Source organism: Suillus subaureus (assembly GCF_016647635.1).
Source record: "Suillus subaureus strain MN1 chromosome Unknown BJ212scaffold_85, whole genome shotgun sequence".
Taxonomy (NCBI): domain Eukaryota; kingdom Fungi; phylum Basidiomycota; class Agaricomycetes; order Boletales; family Suillaceae; genus Suillus; species Suillus subaureus.
Window position 1 is genome coordinate 1 of NW_024538641.1, and position 16745 is coordinate 16745.

At 43.4% G+C, this 16745-nt stretch overlaps 8 protein-coding genes across 8 annotated transcripts; 5 read left to right on the plus strand and 3 right to left on the minus strand.

Moving 5' to 3' along the window:
• On the plus strand, positions 1 to 778 carry BJ212DRAFT_1041690 (uncharacterized protein). Its single transcript, XM_041328914.1, has one exon. The coding sequence runs from the start codon at positions 51 to 53 to the stop codon at positions 483 to 485; it is 435 nt and encodes a 144-aa protein (XP_041186172.1). The 5' UTR covers positions 1 to 50; the 3' UTR covers positions 486 to 778.
• Positions 718 to 1345, minus strand: BJ212DRAFT_1253303 (uncharacterized protein; the record flags this gene model as incomplete). Its single annotated transcript, XM_041329739.1, has 5 exons — positions 718 to 780; positions 837 to 906; positions 956 to 1060; positions 1082 to 1166; positions 1222 to 1345. Coding segments are annotated over 5 exons (447 nt in total), but the record flags the coding sequence as incomplete, so codon positions are not given.
• Positions 1346 to 2217: 872 nt separating this feature from the next.
• BJ212DRAFT_1487483 (uncharacterized protein) lies at positions 2218 to 2758 on the plus strand (the record flags this gene model as incomplete). The annotated part of the gene is made up of 3 exons (XM_041341280.1): positions 2218 to 2347; positions 2399 to 2656; positions 2706 to 2758. 3 exons carry the CDS (start codon positions 2218 to 2220, stop codon positions 2756 to 2758), a joined length of 441 nt encoding a protein of 146 aa, XP_041186174.1.
• Positions 2759 to 6000: 3242 nt separating this feature from the next.
• BJ212DRAFT_1286168 (uncharacterized protein) lies at positions 6001 to 6195 on the plus strand (the record flags this gene model as incomplete). The annotated part of the gene is made up of 1 exon (XM_041331925.1): positions 6001 to 6195. A coding segment is annotated over one exon (195 nt), but the record flags the coding sequence as incomplete, so codon positions are not given.
• Positions 6196 to 7671: 1476 nt separating this feature from the next.
• BJ212DRAFT_1304926 (uncharacterized protein) lies at positions 7672 to 9191 on the plus strand (the record flags this gene model as incomplete). The annotated part of the gene is made up of 6 exons (XM_041333699.1): positions 7672 to 7754; positions 7798 to 7851; positions 8072 to 8159; positions 8542 to 8587; positions 8645 to 8667; positions 8724 to 9191. The coding sequence occupies 6 exons, from the start codon at positions 7672 to 7674 to the stop codon at positions 9189 to 9191; spliced, it is 762 nt and encodes a 253-aa protein (XP_041186176.1).
• Positions 9192 to 10577: 1386 nt separating this feature from the next.
• Positions 10578 to 10988, minus strand: BJ212DRAFT_1487488 (uncharacterized protein; the record flags this gene model as incomplete). The annotated part of the gene is made up of 1 exon (XM_041341281.1): positions 10578 to 10988. One exon carries the CDS (start codon positions 10986 to 10988, stop codon positions 10578 to 10580), a length of 411 nt encoding a protein of 136 aa, XP_041186177.1.
• A 2591-nt stretch (positions 10989 to 13579) lies between these two features.
• On the minus strand, positions 13580 to 13888 carry BJ212DRAFT_1487490 (uncharacterized protein; the record flags this gene model as incomplete). The annotated part of the gene is made up of 2 exons (XM_041341282.1): positions 13580 to 13653; positions 13708 to 13888. The coding sequence occupies 2 exons, from the start codon at positions 13886 to 13888 to the stop codon at positions 13580 to 13582; spliced, it is 255 nt and encodes an 84-aa protein (XP_041186178.1).
• A 2035-nt stretch (positions 13889 to 15923) lies between these two features.
• Positions 15924 to 16387, plus strand: BJ212DRAFT_1487492 (uncharacterized protein; the record flags this gene model as incomplete). Its single annotated transcript, XM_041341283.1, has 3 exons — positions 15924 to 16038; positions 16099 to 16254; positions 16305 to 16387. The coding sequence occupies 3 exons, from the start codon at positions 15924 to 15926 to the stop codon at positions 16385 to 16387; spliced, it is 354 nt and encodes a 117-aa protein (XP_041186179.1).
• Positions 16388 to 16745: the final 358 nt, after the last annotated feature.

Here is a 16745-nt window from a genome sequence, read left to right on the forward strand (position 1 = left end):
ACTCCCGCGGTTTGTCCACTGCCTTCTCCGTGCGGCGTGATACTGATTTTATGAACCTTGTACAGCTGAATCCTTCTGACGCGGATCTGGTTGAGTGGGCCAATTCACACTTACCAGCTGCGTTACAAAATTATGATCTCACTGGCCATCTTTTCAGTGGTTTTGCTCTTCTTCGTCTCTCGGAATCAGTTTTAGGGAAATCACCCTCACCCCCCGTGCCGGACTCGGCATTCCCGTCTGGCCCTGACGACGACAAGCTGGACGGGCTATTCCGCCTGTTTGACTTCCTTCTCGACAACGACGTAAAAATGGGCAGCGTAAGCATTAACGACGTCCGACGAGGGAAACACGATAAAATATTACAGCTTCTCAAAGCACTCAAGGCATGGGAGGACAGGCGGATGGACATATTGAGATCTATTGGTGCGGGAACAATCCAGGCTGGTCCTTTCATGACCCCCGATATAAACACTTGGAAGAGATGAATTCATTTGGACTGCTTATCATTCGAGATCGTGGACTCGATCTTCAAACATTCATTTGCGCTACATATATCATGATGACCCTCGTATACGTTTGGGCTATTTTCTCTGGATACCCGTCAAATATCACGTCCTGCGGATAACTACATTGTGTACATGAAAACTTTTCAAGCAGTTAAAATTGTAGTATGTATAAAAAGAAATCCAAGCACGTAAGTCAAAGTTTAGATGGCTCAGATGGAACCATGTTGGTGTATACAGCTGATGCGACTAATCGGCTTCGCATTACATTCCACACCTGTTGAAGCCAAGCATAAGCTGATAATGCAACAAGAGAGCTTGTCAGAATCTCACTTCACAATGACCCGAGCGTGCCCAGCTACCAAGGGTAAGCGTTGTGCTCATGACGCGTAGCTGGTTGCCCCTCACACAATGGTTCAGTAAAAAATAATTAATGTGCCATTTGAACATACAGCACTGCTGGTGGATGGAACACAATATTCAAAGACTGCTGTACACCAAATATGCCATAAATGCCTGTTGAAGCCCTAAGAACATAAATGGGCATTGGGGAACAGCTGCACATCCATATTAGCTACAGACAAGCATGAGTAGAAGAAACATGCATATCAATTATCATGGCTAGACAACCACCGTGCATGGTTCCCACTTCATTAAACATGTCTAAGGGCACTCATAATATGTCGATGAGCAAAGTGTATATCAGAAATTCAGGCACCTTCATCTACAATCACCTGGAGGACAGTACGTCCTTCAAGTTTGTCTGGCTCCTCTGCCTTTGGCAATACAGATGCCTCTGCCAGTTGTAACTGGGACATGAATTTGGCCTTGAAACCTCTGAAGGGCTTGCTAGTCGAATGCAAGACGTGCCTTAGCTGCACCAGATGGTTTAGCAATGCACATTTTACCTCTGGAGAAGCATTCCCTTGCACTTGGGAAGTGTTGACATTGTTTTCTGGCTGCATCTGGCATTGTCAGAGGACTAGTAAGAAATTTATATCGTCTTATATACCATTACATGGTAATATATGCAGAACATATCACCCTTGGCAATACTTTGAAGATGTTCCCATGTCAGAAATTCCCATAGGTGCCTTGCAAGGCTTCTAAATTGAGACGTCATTTAACTGTATTGCATCCATGATGGAAGAAGTGTGACCTATTGTTAGCATATTGAAAGTGAAGTGACCTATTCATAGCATATTGGAAGGAAAGTGACCTTCTTTTGGTAACTTGCCAGGGAAATGACTGGGTCTTGCAAGCAGCTTACACTATCAAGGTCAGATTTCAATCTCTTACCACCTATCTTCCATCCATCGATGATTTCTTCCTGAATGATACCTTTGCTTGTTTCATCTGTCTATACTGTTTCTATTTACCATCAATGGCTCCCCAAAGATCCACAAGAGGGTGCAAATATACCTGCTCTTTGGCATCATCTCTTAAGGTTGCTTGTCAGTACTGTAATGAACTGTACATATCCCAAGGCCTCAAATCACACGAGCAAAGCTGCTTGTGATGGAAGGAAAAGAAGAAAGAGGATAGAGAGTGTTCATGGGCTGCAGCCAGGTCAATTTTGAAGGAAGGAAAACATACTATGTTTCAATGTCATCTAAATTACCTTCAATCACTGATTATATTCAAAATCATCAACTTTGATTCATCAGAACATTGCAGCAATAAAGGGTGCACTCATGAGGCTGCCTGAGATACCATGCTAGTCATTCAAGAGGCTGGTTCAGCAGCTGATTCTCCATCTACAGCAGATTCACATTACCATTATGATGATGCAGGCCTTGAAGGCCTCAATGATGTGCAGAGTGTTGGGGGAGATGTGCAGCTATGTATGTAATATTCTTTCTGTTTTGTTTTGACTATATCTAAACTTGATCCAGGTTCTGATTCTGATATCAGCATGGGTAATAACATTCCCACTCCAATTTTGGTAGCCACAGCAACTACCTCAGATCGTCTTGACACATTCAAGACCGAATATCACCCTCACAGTGGTCATGCTCTGATCATCAAGGGCTTTTCTGTTTACAGGACTAAGAAGCTGGAGATGACACAATCACCCATCATCAATGATGAGCTATGGCAGCCTTTCAGCTGTCATGCAGACTTTGAGTTTGCTGAAGTTTATCTGGAGAGTTGTGGATGGTCACACAAACTTTACTTTCAAAACTCACAACAACATGTCAGCTGCATGGACGAGGGCATCCAGCCAACTGACTCCTGTAAGAGCAATAGCATAATGTCACATTTGCATATACAGTGGCTCAAAAAACTGTCTGCATGTTTTGACATTTTTCACTATCTATGATATTGTGTGAGAATGAACAAATGCCTCAAGGACATGCTTATACCACATTGTAGTATGGCTTCAGGGCTTTCATTTGAGCCCTACGCCGTGGGAATCGGTGGAGATATGGTGGAGATACAAGGCTCACAAAATGGTGACTCATGTGGACAGTTTTTTGACTCAAGCATTTTACAATAATAACCAGGTATTCTAGTATTTTGTATGACCTCCCTTGGCTTTAATTACTGCCTCTATCCTTCTAGGCATACTCTCAATTAATTTCTGGCAATCCTCAGCTGTGATCTTCCCCCATTCCACTGCTACTCTCTCCCAAAGCTCCCATACTCCTTTAGGGGGGTTTTCATAGGCTTGAAGCTTTTTCTTGAGTGTTTCCCAGAGATGTTCAATGACATTGACATCAGGAGACTGTGCTGGCCAGTCAAGAACATTGATGTTATGTTCTTCAAACCATTCCTTAGCTCTTCTGGATGTGTGCTTGGGATCATTATCCTGTTGGAAAATGATATCTTTTTTATCAATCCCTGATTCTGCCAAGCTAGGCAGCAAGTGGTCATTTAAAATGTCCACATACTGCTCAGCATTCATCTTCCCCTCAACCTCAGCAAGCATTCCCACAGCATTCCATCCCATACAGCCCCATACCATTAAAGAACCTCCTCCAAACTTGACAGTCCCATTAACCTCTCTGTCTGTTAGGCCATCTCCCTTCTTTTTCCATACATATACCTTCCCATCTGACCCAATCCTATTGATTTTGGTCTCATCTGACCATATAACATGCTTCCAGTCCTCTACAGTCCAGTGTTGATGAGCTAAGGCAAAGGCTAGTCTTCTCTGCCTATGTTTGATGGAGAGAAGAGGCTTTTTCTTCTTTGTTACTGCCTTGAGATGAGCTGCCTTGAGAACATTCCTCACAGTTTGTGAAGAGACAGGGGTAGTAATGGTGGAATTGATATAATGGGTGGCTTGGACAGCATTATCAGCCTTTCCTGTAGTGATATGTTGGATAATAGCCCTTTTGTTAGTAGAGGTAAGCTTGGATGGACGTCCTCCACAAGAGTTTTCCTTGTCTGGGTGGCTTTCTTTGATAAACTTGGCCACAGTGGACTTGGATACTCCAGTTCTAGAGGAAATTTGGCAAGCAGAGAGGCCAGCATAAGACAGAGAGAGGATATTATCTCTTTGAGCAGAGGAGATGGCTTTCATGGTGATTATGACTATGATACATGAGATATTCTGGTTTATATAGTTAGATATAGTCATAAAATAACATAATGACACCACTTCATAATTTATATAATAGTGGCATGATTTTTGTGGTGTCATAAATAATGATTTATATAGTTTTAATATACACTCAAAAAATTGTCCACATGAGTCATCATTTTATAAGCCTTATGTCTCCACCATATCTCCACTGATTCCCACGGTGTAGGGCTCAAATGAAAGCCCTGAAGCCATACTACAATGTGGTATAAGCATGTCCTTGAGGCATTTGTTCATTCTCACACAATATCATAGATAGTGAAAAATGTCAAAATATGCGGACAGTTTTTGCATTTTTTACTATTTACAATATTGCGTGAGAATACATAAAGACCTCAGTGACATGCTGATACCATATTGTGGTGCTGCTTCAGGGCTTTGGATTGAGCACCACATCATGAGAATCAGAGGAGATATGGTGGAGATACAAGGCTTACAAAATCATGACTCATGCAGACAGTTTTTTGAGCACATATTAAAACTATATAAATCATCATTTATGACACCATAACAATCATGCCACCATTAAATAAATTATAAAGTGGTGTCATTATGTCATTTTAAAACCATATCTAACTATACAAACCAAAAATTTCCATATGTCATGGTTATATTCACCATGAAAGCCACTCCCCCTGCTCAAAGGGATAATATCCTCTCTCTTTCCTATTCTGGCCTCTCTGCTTGTCAAATTTCCTCTAGAACTGGAGTATCCAAGTCCACTGTGGCCAAGTTCATCAAAGAAAGTCACACAGACAAGGAAAACTTCTGTGAAGGGCGTCCATCCAAGCTCACCTCTACTGATAGGAGGGCTATTATTCAACATATCACTACAGGAAAGGCTGATAATGCTGTCCAGGTCACCTATTACATCAATTCCACCATCACATTCCCTGTCTCTTCACACACTGTGAGAAACATTCTCAAGACAGCTCATCTCAGGTCAGTAATAAGGAAGAAAAGGCTTTCCTCTCTATCACACATATGCAGAGAGGACTAGCATCCTTCTTTTTTCACATATATACCTTGCCATCTGACCCAATCCTATTTATTGTGGTCTTACATGATCATATAACATGCTTCCAGTCCATGTAATCCAATTCTGATGGGCTAAGGCAAAGGTTAGTCATCTCTGTTTATGTGTGATAGAGAGGAAAGCCTTTTCTTCCTTATTACTGACCTGAGATGAGCTGTCTTGAGAATGTTTCTCACAGTGTGTGAAGAGACAGGGAATGTGATGGTGGAATTGATGTAATAGGTGACCTGGACAGCATTATCAGCCTTTCCTGTAGTGATATGTTGAATAATAGCCCTCCTATCAGTAGAGGTGAGCTTGGATGGACGCCCTTCACAGAAGTTTTCCTTGTCTGTGTGACTTTCTTTGATGAACTTGGCCACAGTGGACTTGGATACTCCAGTTCTAGAGGAAATTTGACAAGCAGAGAGGCCAGAATAGGAAAGAGAGAGGATATTATCCCTTTGAGCAGGGGGAGTGGCTTTCATGGTGAATATAACCATGACATATGGAAATTTTTGGTTTGTATAGTTAGATATGGTTTTAAAATGACATAATGACACCACTTTATAATTTATTTAATGGTGGCATGATTGTTATGGTGTCATAAATGATGATTTATATAGTTTTAATATGTGCTCAAAAAACTGTCTGCATGAGTCATGATTTTGTAAGCCTTGTATCTCCACCATATCTCCTCTGATTCTCATGATGTGGTGCTCAATCCAAAGCCCTGAAGCAGCACCACAATATGGTATCAGCATGTCACTGAGGTCTTTATGTATTCTCACACAATATTGTAAATAGTGAAAAATGCAAAAACATGTGGACAGTTTTTTGAGCCACTGTACTTCAAACAGCAATATATCAAAATTCTTGGTGATGAAGTGACAAAAAACTGGAATTTTCCAAAGGCACACTCAATGAGGCACATATTTTCTGACATTAGGGCAAAAGGAGCTGCACAAAACTTTAGTATGTGGCCAAATGAGAAGCATCTTGGGCCAATCAAGAGGGCCTATAAACTGCAAACAAATGGCAAAGATATTGCAAACCAGGTACATTTGACCACACTTCACATTAATTGACTCATTGACAACCCCTGCTATCTAGATACTCAGGCTTGACCACACAACCTTCATCTCTGTAGTCCTCTGCAACCACATCAACCATTTCAATGATGAACAATGCAAGGTCATACTTTTGGAGAGAGAGCTTGAGACAGAGGACCTGGATGATTGGTCTTTTGGCAGACATATTCACCTTGGTGCTCCTCAGTCCACAATAACTTTTGCACAGCTTGAAAACAACAATGTGTCCAACTGTGCCTTTGGGCAGTTCTGCAAAAAGCTCTTGACCTTCCTTAATCCTGCATACAATATACCATTACCCAATGGCAAAACATGGCTGACGCTTTCAGCACAAGATACAGTCAGTAGTTCCATATTTCACTCCCACAAGTCACTGTTCTTCACAAACATGTCTCCAGGTTCAAGAACACCAATATCTCAAAGTCAATTATGAGTCTGTTGTGGACTGGAAGCTTACTACCGACCACCTGCGCTGCAACCCGAGCTTTCATGGCCATGAATGATGTGACTGTGCCCTTGTTCACACCCAGGACAAAGATGGAAATAATAAGAACATTTTCATTTGCATTTTATTCATGTTCAAGCAATCAATTGGCAGTCAAACATTGGATCTTGCCCTAGTTCAACCTATGGATGCTCCAACAAGTCCACAACATGCTGTAGATCGAGATTTGTGACTGAGATGTCTTTGTGCCCAACCACTCGCTTTGATGGAGTTTATCACGCTTCACTCAGTTATTTGTGGTGCATTACTTGTTCCAGACTTCACTAGTATGAGGGGAGACTTTTTTCTAGTTGATTATGTGGACTCCAAGATGTTCCTTTGTTCACAGAGATATATGTTCTAACTAATGGTATGTCCAACATTTACATTTATAACTCTTGCAATAACAAGCCAAGATATGAGCAGCACTCTTCATATCTCACCTGTATCATCCATTTCACCTTCACCTCTATCACACAGTGCTCTCCTGTCCCATCTGTATCATCCATTTCACCTTCGCCTCTATCAAACAGCTTTCTCATCTTACTATACCCTAGAACTCTATTATTGTGCCTTAAATTCTGTTTTTTGTTCGCCTCCATGACCCATATATTGACCAAACTCCAATTGTATTACCATCTTCAACATAATAAGAATGCCCTGTTGACATTGCATGCTTTGTATTACATGGTGTGTCCCCATTGAGTGGTAGGTCCATTCTAATGCCACAGCTAATATCACTTGTGTTCAGGTTTTGTACATATTGCAACATGTGGTATCCTGAAGGCCTGAATGTTTGTATCAGCAGTAAGCGAATTTTGACTGATATAAACACAATGGATTACTGACACTAATAATCCTAGTCTCCCAGCTCTATCCTGAGTTCAACTTGAAGTGGTCTGCCATCATGCCATCAGCACACCATCATGCAGCAACTATAGAGTCAAGCTTGGGCACTGATCCAGAGTTCTCATCAGATTCAGATTCAGATGACTCAGACACAGAGCTCATCTAGGTCTGTGCTGTGCTTGCTCCTGCACCTCCAGATGCAACATCTCAAGAGCTGTGCAAGGTAAGTCATTGTATTGCTAGAAAGTTCACATTTCTTATTACAGATCATTACTACTAGGCCCTCAAGATCTTGCAGAGACTATTGCTCGACTTGTATGGTAAATGCTGTGAGGCTATAAAGAAGAATGTGCTCCTTGAGGTTGCAGTACCTAAAAGCCACAAGCATCATAACCTTACTTCAAATGATCTTGCAATGGTGGCCAAGGTAGACACCATATGAGCTCTTGGGAGGAAATACTCGATAACCCACTGCCTTTGGATCAACATCAAACTTTTCCCACTGTCAGCTCACATATGTCCAGACATCAACCTCAATAGCAAGGAGCATTGGCTTACAGGAGTCTTGATGGAGGATGGTGTGAGGGCCAAGCTCTTCAAGTTCATTCCTGAAGAAGAACATGAATTGGTGAGCTATCAAAACTTCAGATCTCAGGTATGCCTATCTATTCTTACATTCCAATCATTTAATGACAATCAATGCAATAGTTTGGTAGGGGCGTCAGCAACACTTGTTCCAAAATGGCATCTGACATCAAGTCATGCACAAGTGCAATCTTTGGTCTCAATGCGAGCATCTTCATATGAGGCTACAAACAAAATGAAGACCCTAACTGTTGCCCCCTTCTACTGAGTCCCCATGGAGAGTACACAAAGTTCACACCTGTGCTTTTTCCTAGACCTGATAATCCAGTACCACATCAGTTGTTGAAAACTGCAAAGCTCATGCATGTACATCTCTTTTTGCTTGATACTTCAATATGGGCTAACACACTCATATATGATTATAGGTCTTGAAAGTATCACTCTTTGGCAAGTTGTCATTGGCACCTACAGGTGCTGCATCTTCTAGGACAAAAGCCAAGATCTGGAAATTGTGAGCTATAACACCAGGTATGATTGCTGCTGCTGTTGTGGTGAGTCCAAATCAGTTTTGTGTGGTTGTTAGAGTCATGACTTATTCTCATACAAGGCAATATTCCTACTCTCTGGTAATGCAGAACTCACTGAAATTGGTGACACTATGAAGATTCCGTACTGCGAATACCACAACTTCTACCATCAGCATTTACTGACTGGAGGTGCCTGGGCACACCAGGTCATCACATTCTTCAATGATGCTCTTTTCTCAGGAACTTCATCTTATGTTCCCCCTTCTACTGCTCTCAATGATGATGGACTGGGTCACACATGGGAAGAAGACTTCGACTGTGCAATAGAAGATGAACTAGAAGAACTGGTTGTTGATGACAGCACACCACCAATCCTGCCATGGCATGCTAATGACAATACTAATAGTGGTAGTGTCCAAGTCAATGAGCTACTACTTGTGTCTCACCATACTTCAGCTCCCTCAATTCCGGCTCCCTCAATTTTGGCTCCCCCTCAAGCTGTTGCAGCTCCCCCTGTTGCAGCTCCTCCTGTCATCAATATGGCTTGAAGTTCAGAATCTATCACCACTGCAATGGAAGAGCTCAATCTTAGGCATCAGAATCTTGCTGAATCTGAGCTTCCTGCTCCAACTAAAGCACATGCAAAACTAAAGGCACAGCACAAAGGCAAGACAACTGCAGAGGGTGGAGATGAAGCTGTTGTTGTAATGCAGTCAGGCTGGAAGGGCAAATGAGGCGTCCTCACTGCTCTATCATCGAAATTAGCTTGCATTAGTACAGGCTTCTATTGAACTACATGGTTTTGTTGACTGTGTATGGACTTCAAATGTGATTTCAATGACATGTCTGATGATGAAAGGAACTTCCATTAATGGATATATTAATACAAGGCCAAACAAATGTTGAAGTTTGAGCCCCTTCAGTGACAAACTCTGTATTATATGGGTCACCCGACCTACATAATATCCCATATAAGACAGGCCAGTGGACTATGGGCCAATGTTATGTATATCCTCAATGATGGTGGATGGGCTGGAAGAAATATTATTACTGATGGAGATGGGTGGGCCCATCTGGGCAATATGTAGAGTAGGATAGGCATATATTATAGACAGCTGGGCTGAAGAGAGATGTATGGTAGATATTATTATATAGATAGGTGGGCTGAGGTGGGGGTATATTAGATAGACAGGTGGGCTGATGGGGCAGGGAAATATGTATTATATATACAGGTGGGCTGGCATAGGGTATATTAGATAGATGGGTGGGCCAATGGAGGGGGATGTCATATAAACAGGTGGGCCCAGATACATATCATTTAGATGTATGGGCTGAGGTATTGGTATACTATATGGACATATGAGCAATGCTGTTGCACTAGTTTTGATCTGAGTCATCAATGACATTCAGACTCAGATCCTGTCAATGTTGATCAAAGTCAACACAGCAAGTACCAAGTCCTGAAATCCAAACATTGAAACCCGAAACTTCGAAATACCAACATCAAAACTCAAAACTCAAAACTCAAACATTTTGATGACTGTCAAGTTTCCAGTCTTGAATCACTGAGTCCAGAATACCAAATGCTGACACCCAAAGTTGTGTTAGTACTTGGACTTTGGGACTCAGTGATTCAATACTTGAAAGTCATACCAATATCTGAATTTCAAGTTTCAAGTTTCAAGTTTCAAGACTTGAATCACTGAGTCCCAAGTCCTGAACATTGAAACCCAACACCTGAAACTCAAAAGTTGTACCAATATCTGAATTTCAAGTGTCAAGTTTTGAGGCTCAAATCACCATTTCGAGTTTTGATGTTTGTTTCTAACTTTTGGGTTTCAGTACTTGGTTTTTTGAGACTCAGTGATTGAATAAATGGACTGGCAGAGGTAACATTCATTGAAAAACTTGTATATATGTCTATCACTATGCAATTATGTAGCCATGTCAACATCCTCAGAAGACGCTTCAACCTTCACCTCAACATCCATGTCATTGGAAGAATCATATTGTGGGACCAGGTTGCCTGGATCACCTGGGTCCACAATTTTGCTGGACATATCTGGAACCTCTGGTTGAACAACCCAGTTGTACTCAAACAGGAGGCCCTCAATGGCAGAGGTATCCTCAAATTTTGGGGGTGTGGGTGTCATCTTTCCAATTGAGAGATCAATGAGAGGAGGGAGTGCAGATGCAGATGGTGACATGGATGGGGGGATGGATTGATCAAGCAACAAGGATGTTGCATTGGCCAGAGGTTCAGGAAGTGGGAATGTGGGGTGCCAGTCGATGATTTCGTGCCTAAGGCCTTTATGGAGGCATTGCAGGGTATTGTTAAGAACCATGCTCAAAGGAGAGAGAGACTGACTCAGAGGGGCTTGGCCTCAGCTTGTACGCTGTGCCCCTTACCCGAGTATGTGCCCTTCATTTCAGAGGAAGTCCAATGATGGTCCGACGAAGTCTGGAGGACTTCCGGAGGCTGGCTACTCTGGTGGAGAGTGCGGGAGGACTTCCGGAGGAGTATGGGAGAGTTCTGGAGGAATGCAGGAAATGCTCAGGAGAGTTCCTGCTGCAAGGTAATACTTCTACAGGAAAACAGGATGGAAGGATAGGAGGTCCAGAGGACAGGAAGACAGGATGTCCGGAGGTCCAGAGTACGGAGGACAGGAGGTCCGGAGGTATGGAGGATGGACATGGAGGTATGGAGGATGGAATGTCCAAAGGTACAGAGGGCAGAATGTCCAAAGGACAGGATGTCCAGAGGTACAGAGGACAGGAGGTCCGGAGGTCCGGAAGGAATAGGGGCTACATCGGATGAAGTCCGATGTAGAAGCAAACAGAGGTAGACTACCCTAAGGTAGAGTTGGAGGGACAGGAAGTGGACCTAAGTCCAGAAAGAGGGTAAGTGCTGGAAAGGCAAGACTCTAGCCTAGGGAAGCAATCCCTAGACTTGGGACAGAGACATAGGGGACAAATCCGGAGGTCCGGAATTCCAGCCTAGGGAGTCCATCCCTAGGCCTTATGGAAAAGGACAAGACTCAGACAGACTGAAGTCTGGAAGATGATTGGCAAGTAGGACAGGATCTAAGATGATATTCAGACTGAGGACTCTACTGTAGTTGTACAGGGGTTATATACTAGAGGCTATCTGAGAGGATCAGTAAGCAAAGGAGTAAGGCTATGTATGAGCATGTGGAAACACATTGGTAAGTAAGATGGAACATATGTAAATGAACTTGGAGATGAAACTAGTACAAGGATCAATCAGCAAGACGGAAACAGAGATAACCAAGAACCAGAAAGGAGGAGATGCCTAAATGGGGATAGGTGCAGGATCTCAGATGGAGGGTGGGAATAGGTCCAGAGATCTGGGGATCCGGAAGGCAGGGCAGAAACAGGACTGAGATATGTGAGGTGGTGGATGTAGTCTGGAATCCGAGAGGAGGTAAAGTCCAGATGTCTTGCTGGACGGAATGTGCATAGGGTGGACAGGATAGGGGATCCAGGAATGAGTCGGATATGGGGTCCAGAAATAGGTCTGGAAAGCGTGGGAATATGATGGGATCTATGTCTGGCATACAGGATATGACAGGTATCAATCTTACCATCCTGCTCCACCACATGAGCCTCAAGAATGGCAATGCAAGCTGCGCCATCCTGAATTGCAATTGCCATTGTTATGAACTTGGATAGAGTGTTGTTCCAATAAAGGAATCAAGGATCAAAGTCAATCAAGGGCTAAGCCTTATTGAGTAGTGCCTCCCTCAGGAGCAATCATCTAGACTCCCACAGGATCTAGAGTTCAAATGGGACAAATGGCCAGCCTCCTTCCCAAGGAGCTAGAGTTCAAGTATGAAAGAGAACCAAGTAGATTCAAGTTAGAGAAAATACAAGCAGTAACTAAGGCTTTATATATGTAAGAGAATTGTGCACAGACCAAGCTGGGTGAAGGGTAATGACTACTAAGAAAGGAAGGTTCATGGGAAAACAAAGTATGAGTCAGAGATAAAGGGGACCATGAGGAAACAGCACAGTGAAGAGAAAGTGTTAGAAGTACAGCCATAAGGCATCCATAGTGATGATGGGAAAAAGAGTGGGGCACTGTAACAGCCATGGCATGGAGATCCAGCATGGGCAGGTTGAGTGCTGCAGCAGGGACTGCCAGACCAGTGTGGATAACACAACTTGGCTAGAATATTTATTAGAATACCTAGCCAATATATGCCTACTAGTCCTGCCTAGCTGCTACACTTGCAAGCAAGAACGTTTGACCCAAGGGATCTACTGTCTAGTCAAGTTCAATAATCAGTACTATGCAAAGGGTCAAAAGTCCGAAGGTCAGAGGTCAAGTCCAAAGGTATGGGACGAAGTCCAATGCATGGGAAATTGGGTCCACAGGTGTGGAGATGCAGAGATGGCAGGAGAGTAAGGAAAAGTGTCAGGACTAGCTTGGAGATGTTAGGGAGGGTCAAGTGAATGAGTGACACTTGTGTCGGGTCAAGGAGAGTGGGTAAACAGGTATATTGGCAAGGGTAACTCTAAGGACAGGTATGGGGTGACCAGTATCAGGGATTTCTCCCTCCTACTAAGTGGTGATTGTAATTCTGGTTGCCCAACCCTATATAACTAGCTATGTGAAAATCTGGAGTCCATAGGCAAAAGCAGTAGCAAAAACATGGGTCTGATGATATGTAGGTAAAAGGCCATGAGGTACTGTGGCCAGTGGGAATCCATGTAATAACACTGTCTACTCAATCAGTAATGGGAAATAACTGACTATGCACCAGTGGGGTTAAGCAGGACTGGACTGGACATGGTAGGACAAGTGTGCAGGATCTCCGAGTGGGTCCAATGCATCAGAGATGCAGAGATGGCAGGAAAGCATTGGAGATGGGTAGGAGATATGCAGACTGGATGGGGATTGCAGAATGGGGTCCTAGCAGGCCAGCCTGAACATGATTGTCACACTGGGTGCTGCAGCAGGGACTGCCAAACTCAAAGACAGAAGTGCTACAAGGGAAAATTAAGGTCAGATGGTGATGAAAAAAAACTCAGGTGACTTACAAGCTGGTGCAGGTGCGGGTGCCTTGACAGCAGTGATAGTCTTGCTGTGACCATGCATCTGGGTCTTGGGAGTTGTCACAGCTGTGACACCCAGAGTTCTGGACTTGCCATGAGACTGACTATGAGTCTGGGCCTTGGATTGGGAGGCAGGGAGAGCTTTGGAGGGAGCCTTGGAGGGCATCCTGGACCTTGTGTTCTGGGTGGTAGAGGACCCACAAACATGTTTTGGTAGGGTACCCATAGTCGTGGGGATGCACTTGACCTTCTTTGTTATGCAGCAGATGCACAACATACACAGATTCCTAGTCCTCTTGTCCAACCAAGTTGCACAGTCCCACTTTAGCTTGGTGCAAACCTGGCATGGGTTATTCTGTGGGTTGTGTTAGTGAATGGACACTTTCAAACAAATCAAAGTACTCACTGGTCTGGGAATGAGAATATCACCTCCATTGATGACTGGGGGTGCCTCCACCAGGCTTTTAGAAGTTGGCTAGGAGGGCTTGATGACCGCTAGGTGACTGCCAGCAATCACCTGGTACATTGTGAGCATACACCTGAGTCCCAGATGCATAAATGTGACTTACTGTAGCAGGGCCAAAGGGCCTTTTGGTTGGAGCCTGGTGTTACAAACTAGGATAGTTCTAATGACAGACAACTCAATAAGAGTCAAGACCTCTGCCAAGATTCTATGCAAGACGATAAGTCAAGCATTTGGTGTAAGCTAAGTCAGAAGGAGTGCTTCTAACTTAAAGTATGATTCAGACAACAGGAGATTGGAGGTCTCAAGTGAAGGATGTTTCAGGTAAAACCTAGTAAGATTAAAGTGAAGAACTACAAGATACATTGTCAACTATATATAGTGAACATAGGTGGTTTAGGGCAGGTGTGGGATTGATGATGAGTCAGAGATAAGAAAGGATGTATCAGCGATAACAAGAATAGATCATCTAGTGATGGCAATAGTGATTGTGATGTAATACAAGATATGAGTCAGAGATAAGCCTAGCAGTGGCACCATGCAGCTCGTGACATAATACAAGGTAAAGAGAGAGAAAATGAATAGGGGCATACATGATTGTAACACCCAGGGTGATCTAGGTGAATTAGAGAGCCAGGGAAGGATGATGTCCAGCACTCCACCCAAAAATGGCTATAAGAAAATGTGAGCCAAGTCAAAGACTAACCAGACAACATACCTGAATACTCATGTCTTCCTCATCTTCCAAGTCCACTAGGGGCTTGGACATCACCCAGCAAGAGGACTTTGCATGCTTGCGAGTCTTCATCACAGACTTCAGTGGTTGGGAGGAGAGTCCCAAAATCATGGGAGACTTCCTCTTCCAACTCCCTTCTACCTCAAGCTCTGGGTCAGCATTGACAGCCTTACCTTTCCCCTTGTCCTGGAACTCAGTGGTGGTGCTGGTGGAGGGACCAGCAACATTGCCAGCACAGATGGGTGGGGAGGGAAGGTCCACTGGAATCAGACCTGTGGAGGGAGGAGCAGCAACTGGGAGATCAAAGGTATGGTCACCTAAGGCCTCCCAGGCAAGGAGCTTGGGGCACCAGACATGCTGCAAGAGACAGGGATCATTATACCCAATGTTATGCCAGTTGGGCCAGATCTGGGGAGTCATGCCCTGGACATGCAATAGCTCCTTGGAGCATGAAAGCATGATGCCAGGCAGGGGTCCAGTCTGATAGTCCTTGATCACTTGAGCCTGCCTGGATGTTAGAGAGAAAAAAAGAAGAAAAAAAGAAAGCTACATACCACAAGTGAACTGACCTGTATTGTCAGAGAAAAGTGGCTGTTACCCAGGGGAATCTGCTGGGCACTGCTGGTGATGGCCGTGATCTGGGCAGTCAATGCCTTGAGACTGGTCAAAGAGTTGTCAACTGGAGTGGACATGATGATTGAGTTGAGAGATTTAAAGATCTTGAAATTGGGTTGAAATCTGTTATCACAAGGATGAAGTTTCAAAAGAAACAAGACATTTGATGGACAATTGATAAAATCATTGATTGTTTGTCTTTGTTTGGTCCCAGTTCAACTTCCAGCAATCGCCAGTTTTGTGTTGAACTTCAAAGTTTTTTCAATTATCAGTCAACAAATCATTAAGTTCCCCACACAACATGAGTCTGCAGTCAGCCATTCAATTCAATGGATGTGGATGAGTCCACTGTGTCCCAGGCATCACTAGGTGTGTCATATTTTTATCATGCCTTATCTATTTACTGGGTATCCCTTAGATGATCTATACCTAGGGCTGGATGATGACATAGAATATGATTCTCCGTCATCTGGATCACCAGATGTCTTGGCTGCAATACCTGGTGAGTTTATCCATTCATTAGGATCAAGGATCACCATGCATGCTCACTAAACCCTTGCAGATCAATCAGCTCTGGCTCAAGCTGATCATCCAGGTTTTCTCATCAATCCAGACTTGTACCTCGGGCCTGAGGATGATATCATTGATGTGGATGAGTTGCTGGATTCTGCCAATCCTAAGATTGATGTTCTGGCTGCATCAGAAGCATCTATGTCATGTGAGTCCATTCATTCCAGAGAATTATAGATACTTATTGTATCTCCCAAGTGGATGACACCTCTAATAAACTTCATTCAGAGCAGCCAGAGTTCACTAATGAAGATTTATGTTCGATGGCCTGGGAGTTCTGACCATTCAGGTCATATGAACACACCAGGTGTGAGTATCTGACAAAGCAGATCATTTATCTTTGTGCTAATTTTTCTGCAAGTGCAATCTGTTCAAGATTGACTTGGTGATTACAAACACCATACTGGGGATCTTCCTGATCCTTCCATTCCACTGCTACTCAAGGCCAAGCGACCCTTCTGGATGGCTTGGGCAGAAACTTCTGACAAACTCAGAAGAGCTGATGTGGACCTCCAGAGGTTGCAAAGAGCCCAACAGATGAGCATTGAAATGCTCAAGGTAGTAGATTCACTGATCAATCAGTTTGAAGATCAGATTCAAATGTAAAGTACTGAATGTTTGATAGTAGTCAAATCACAT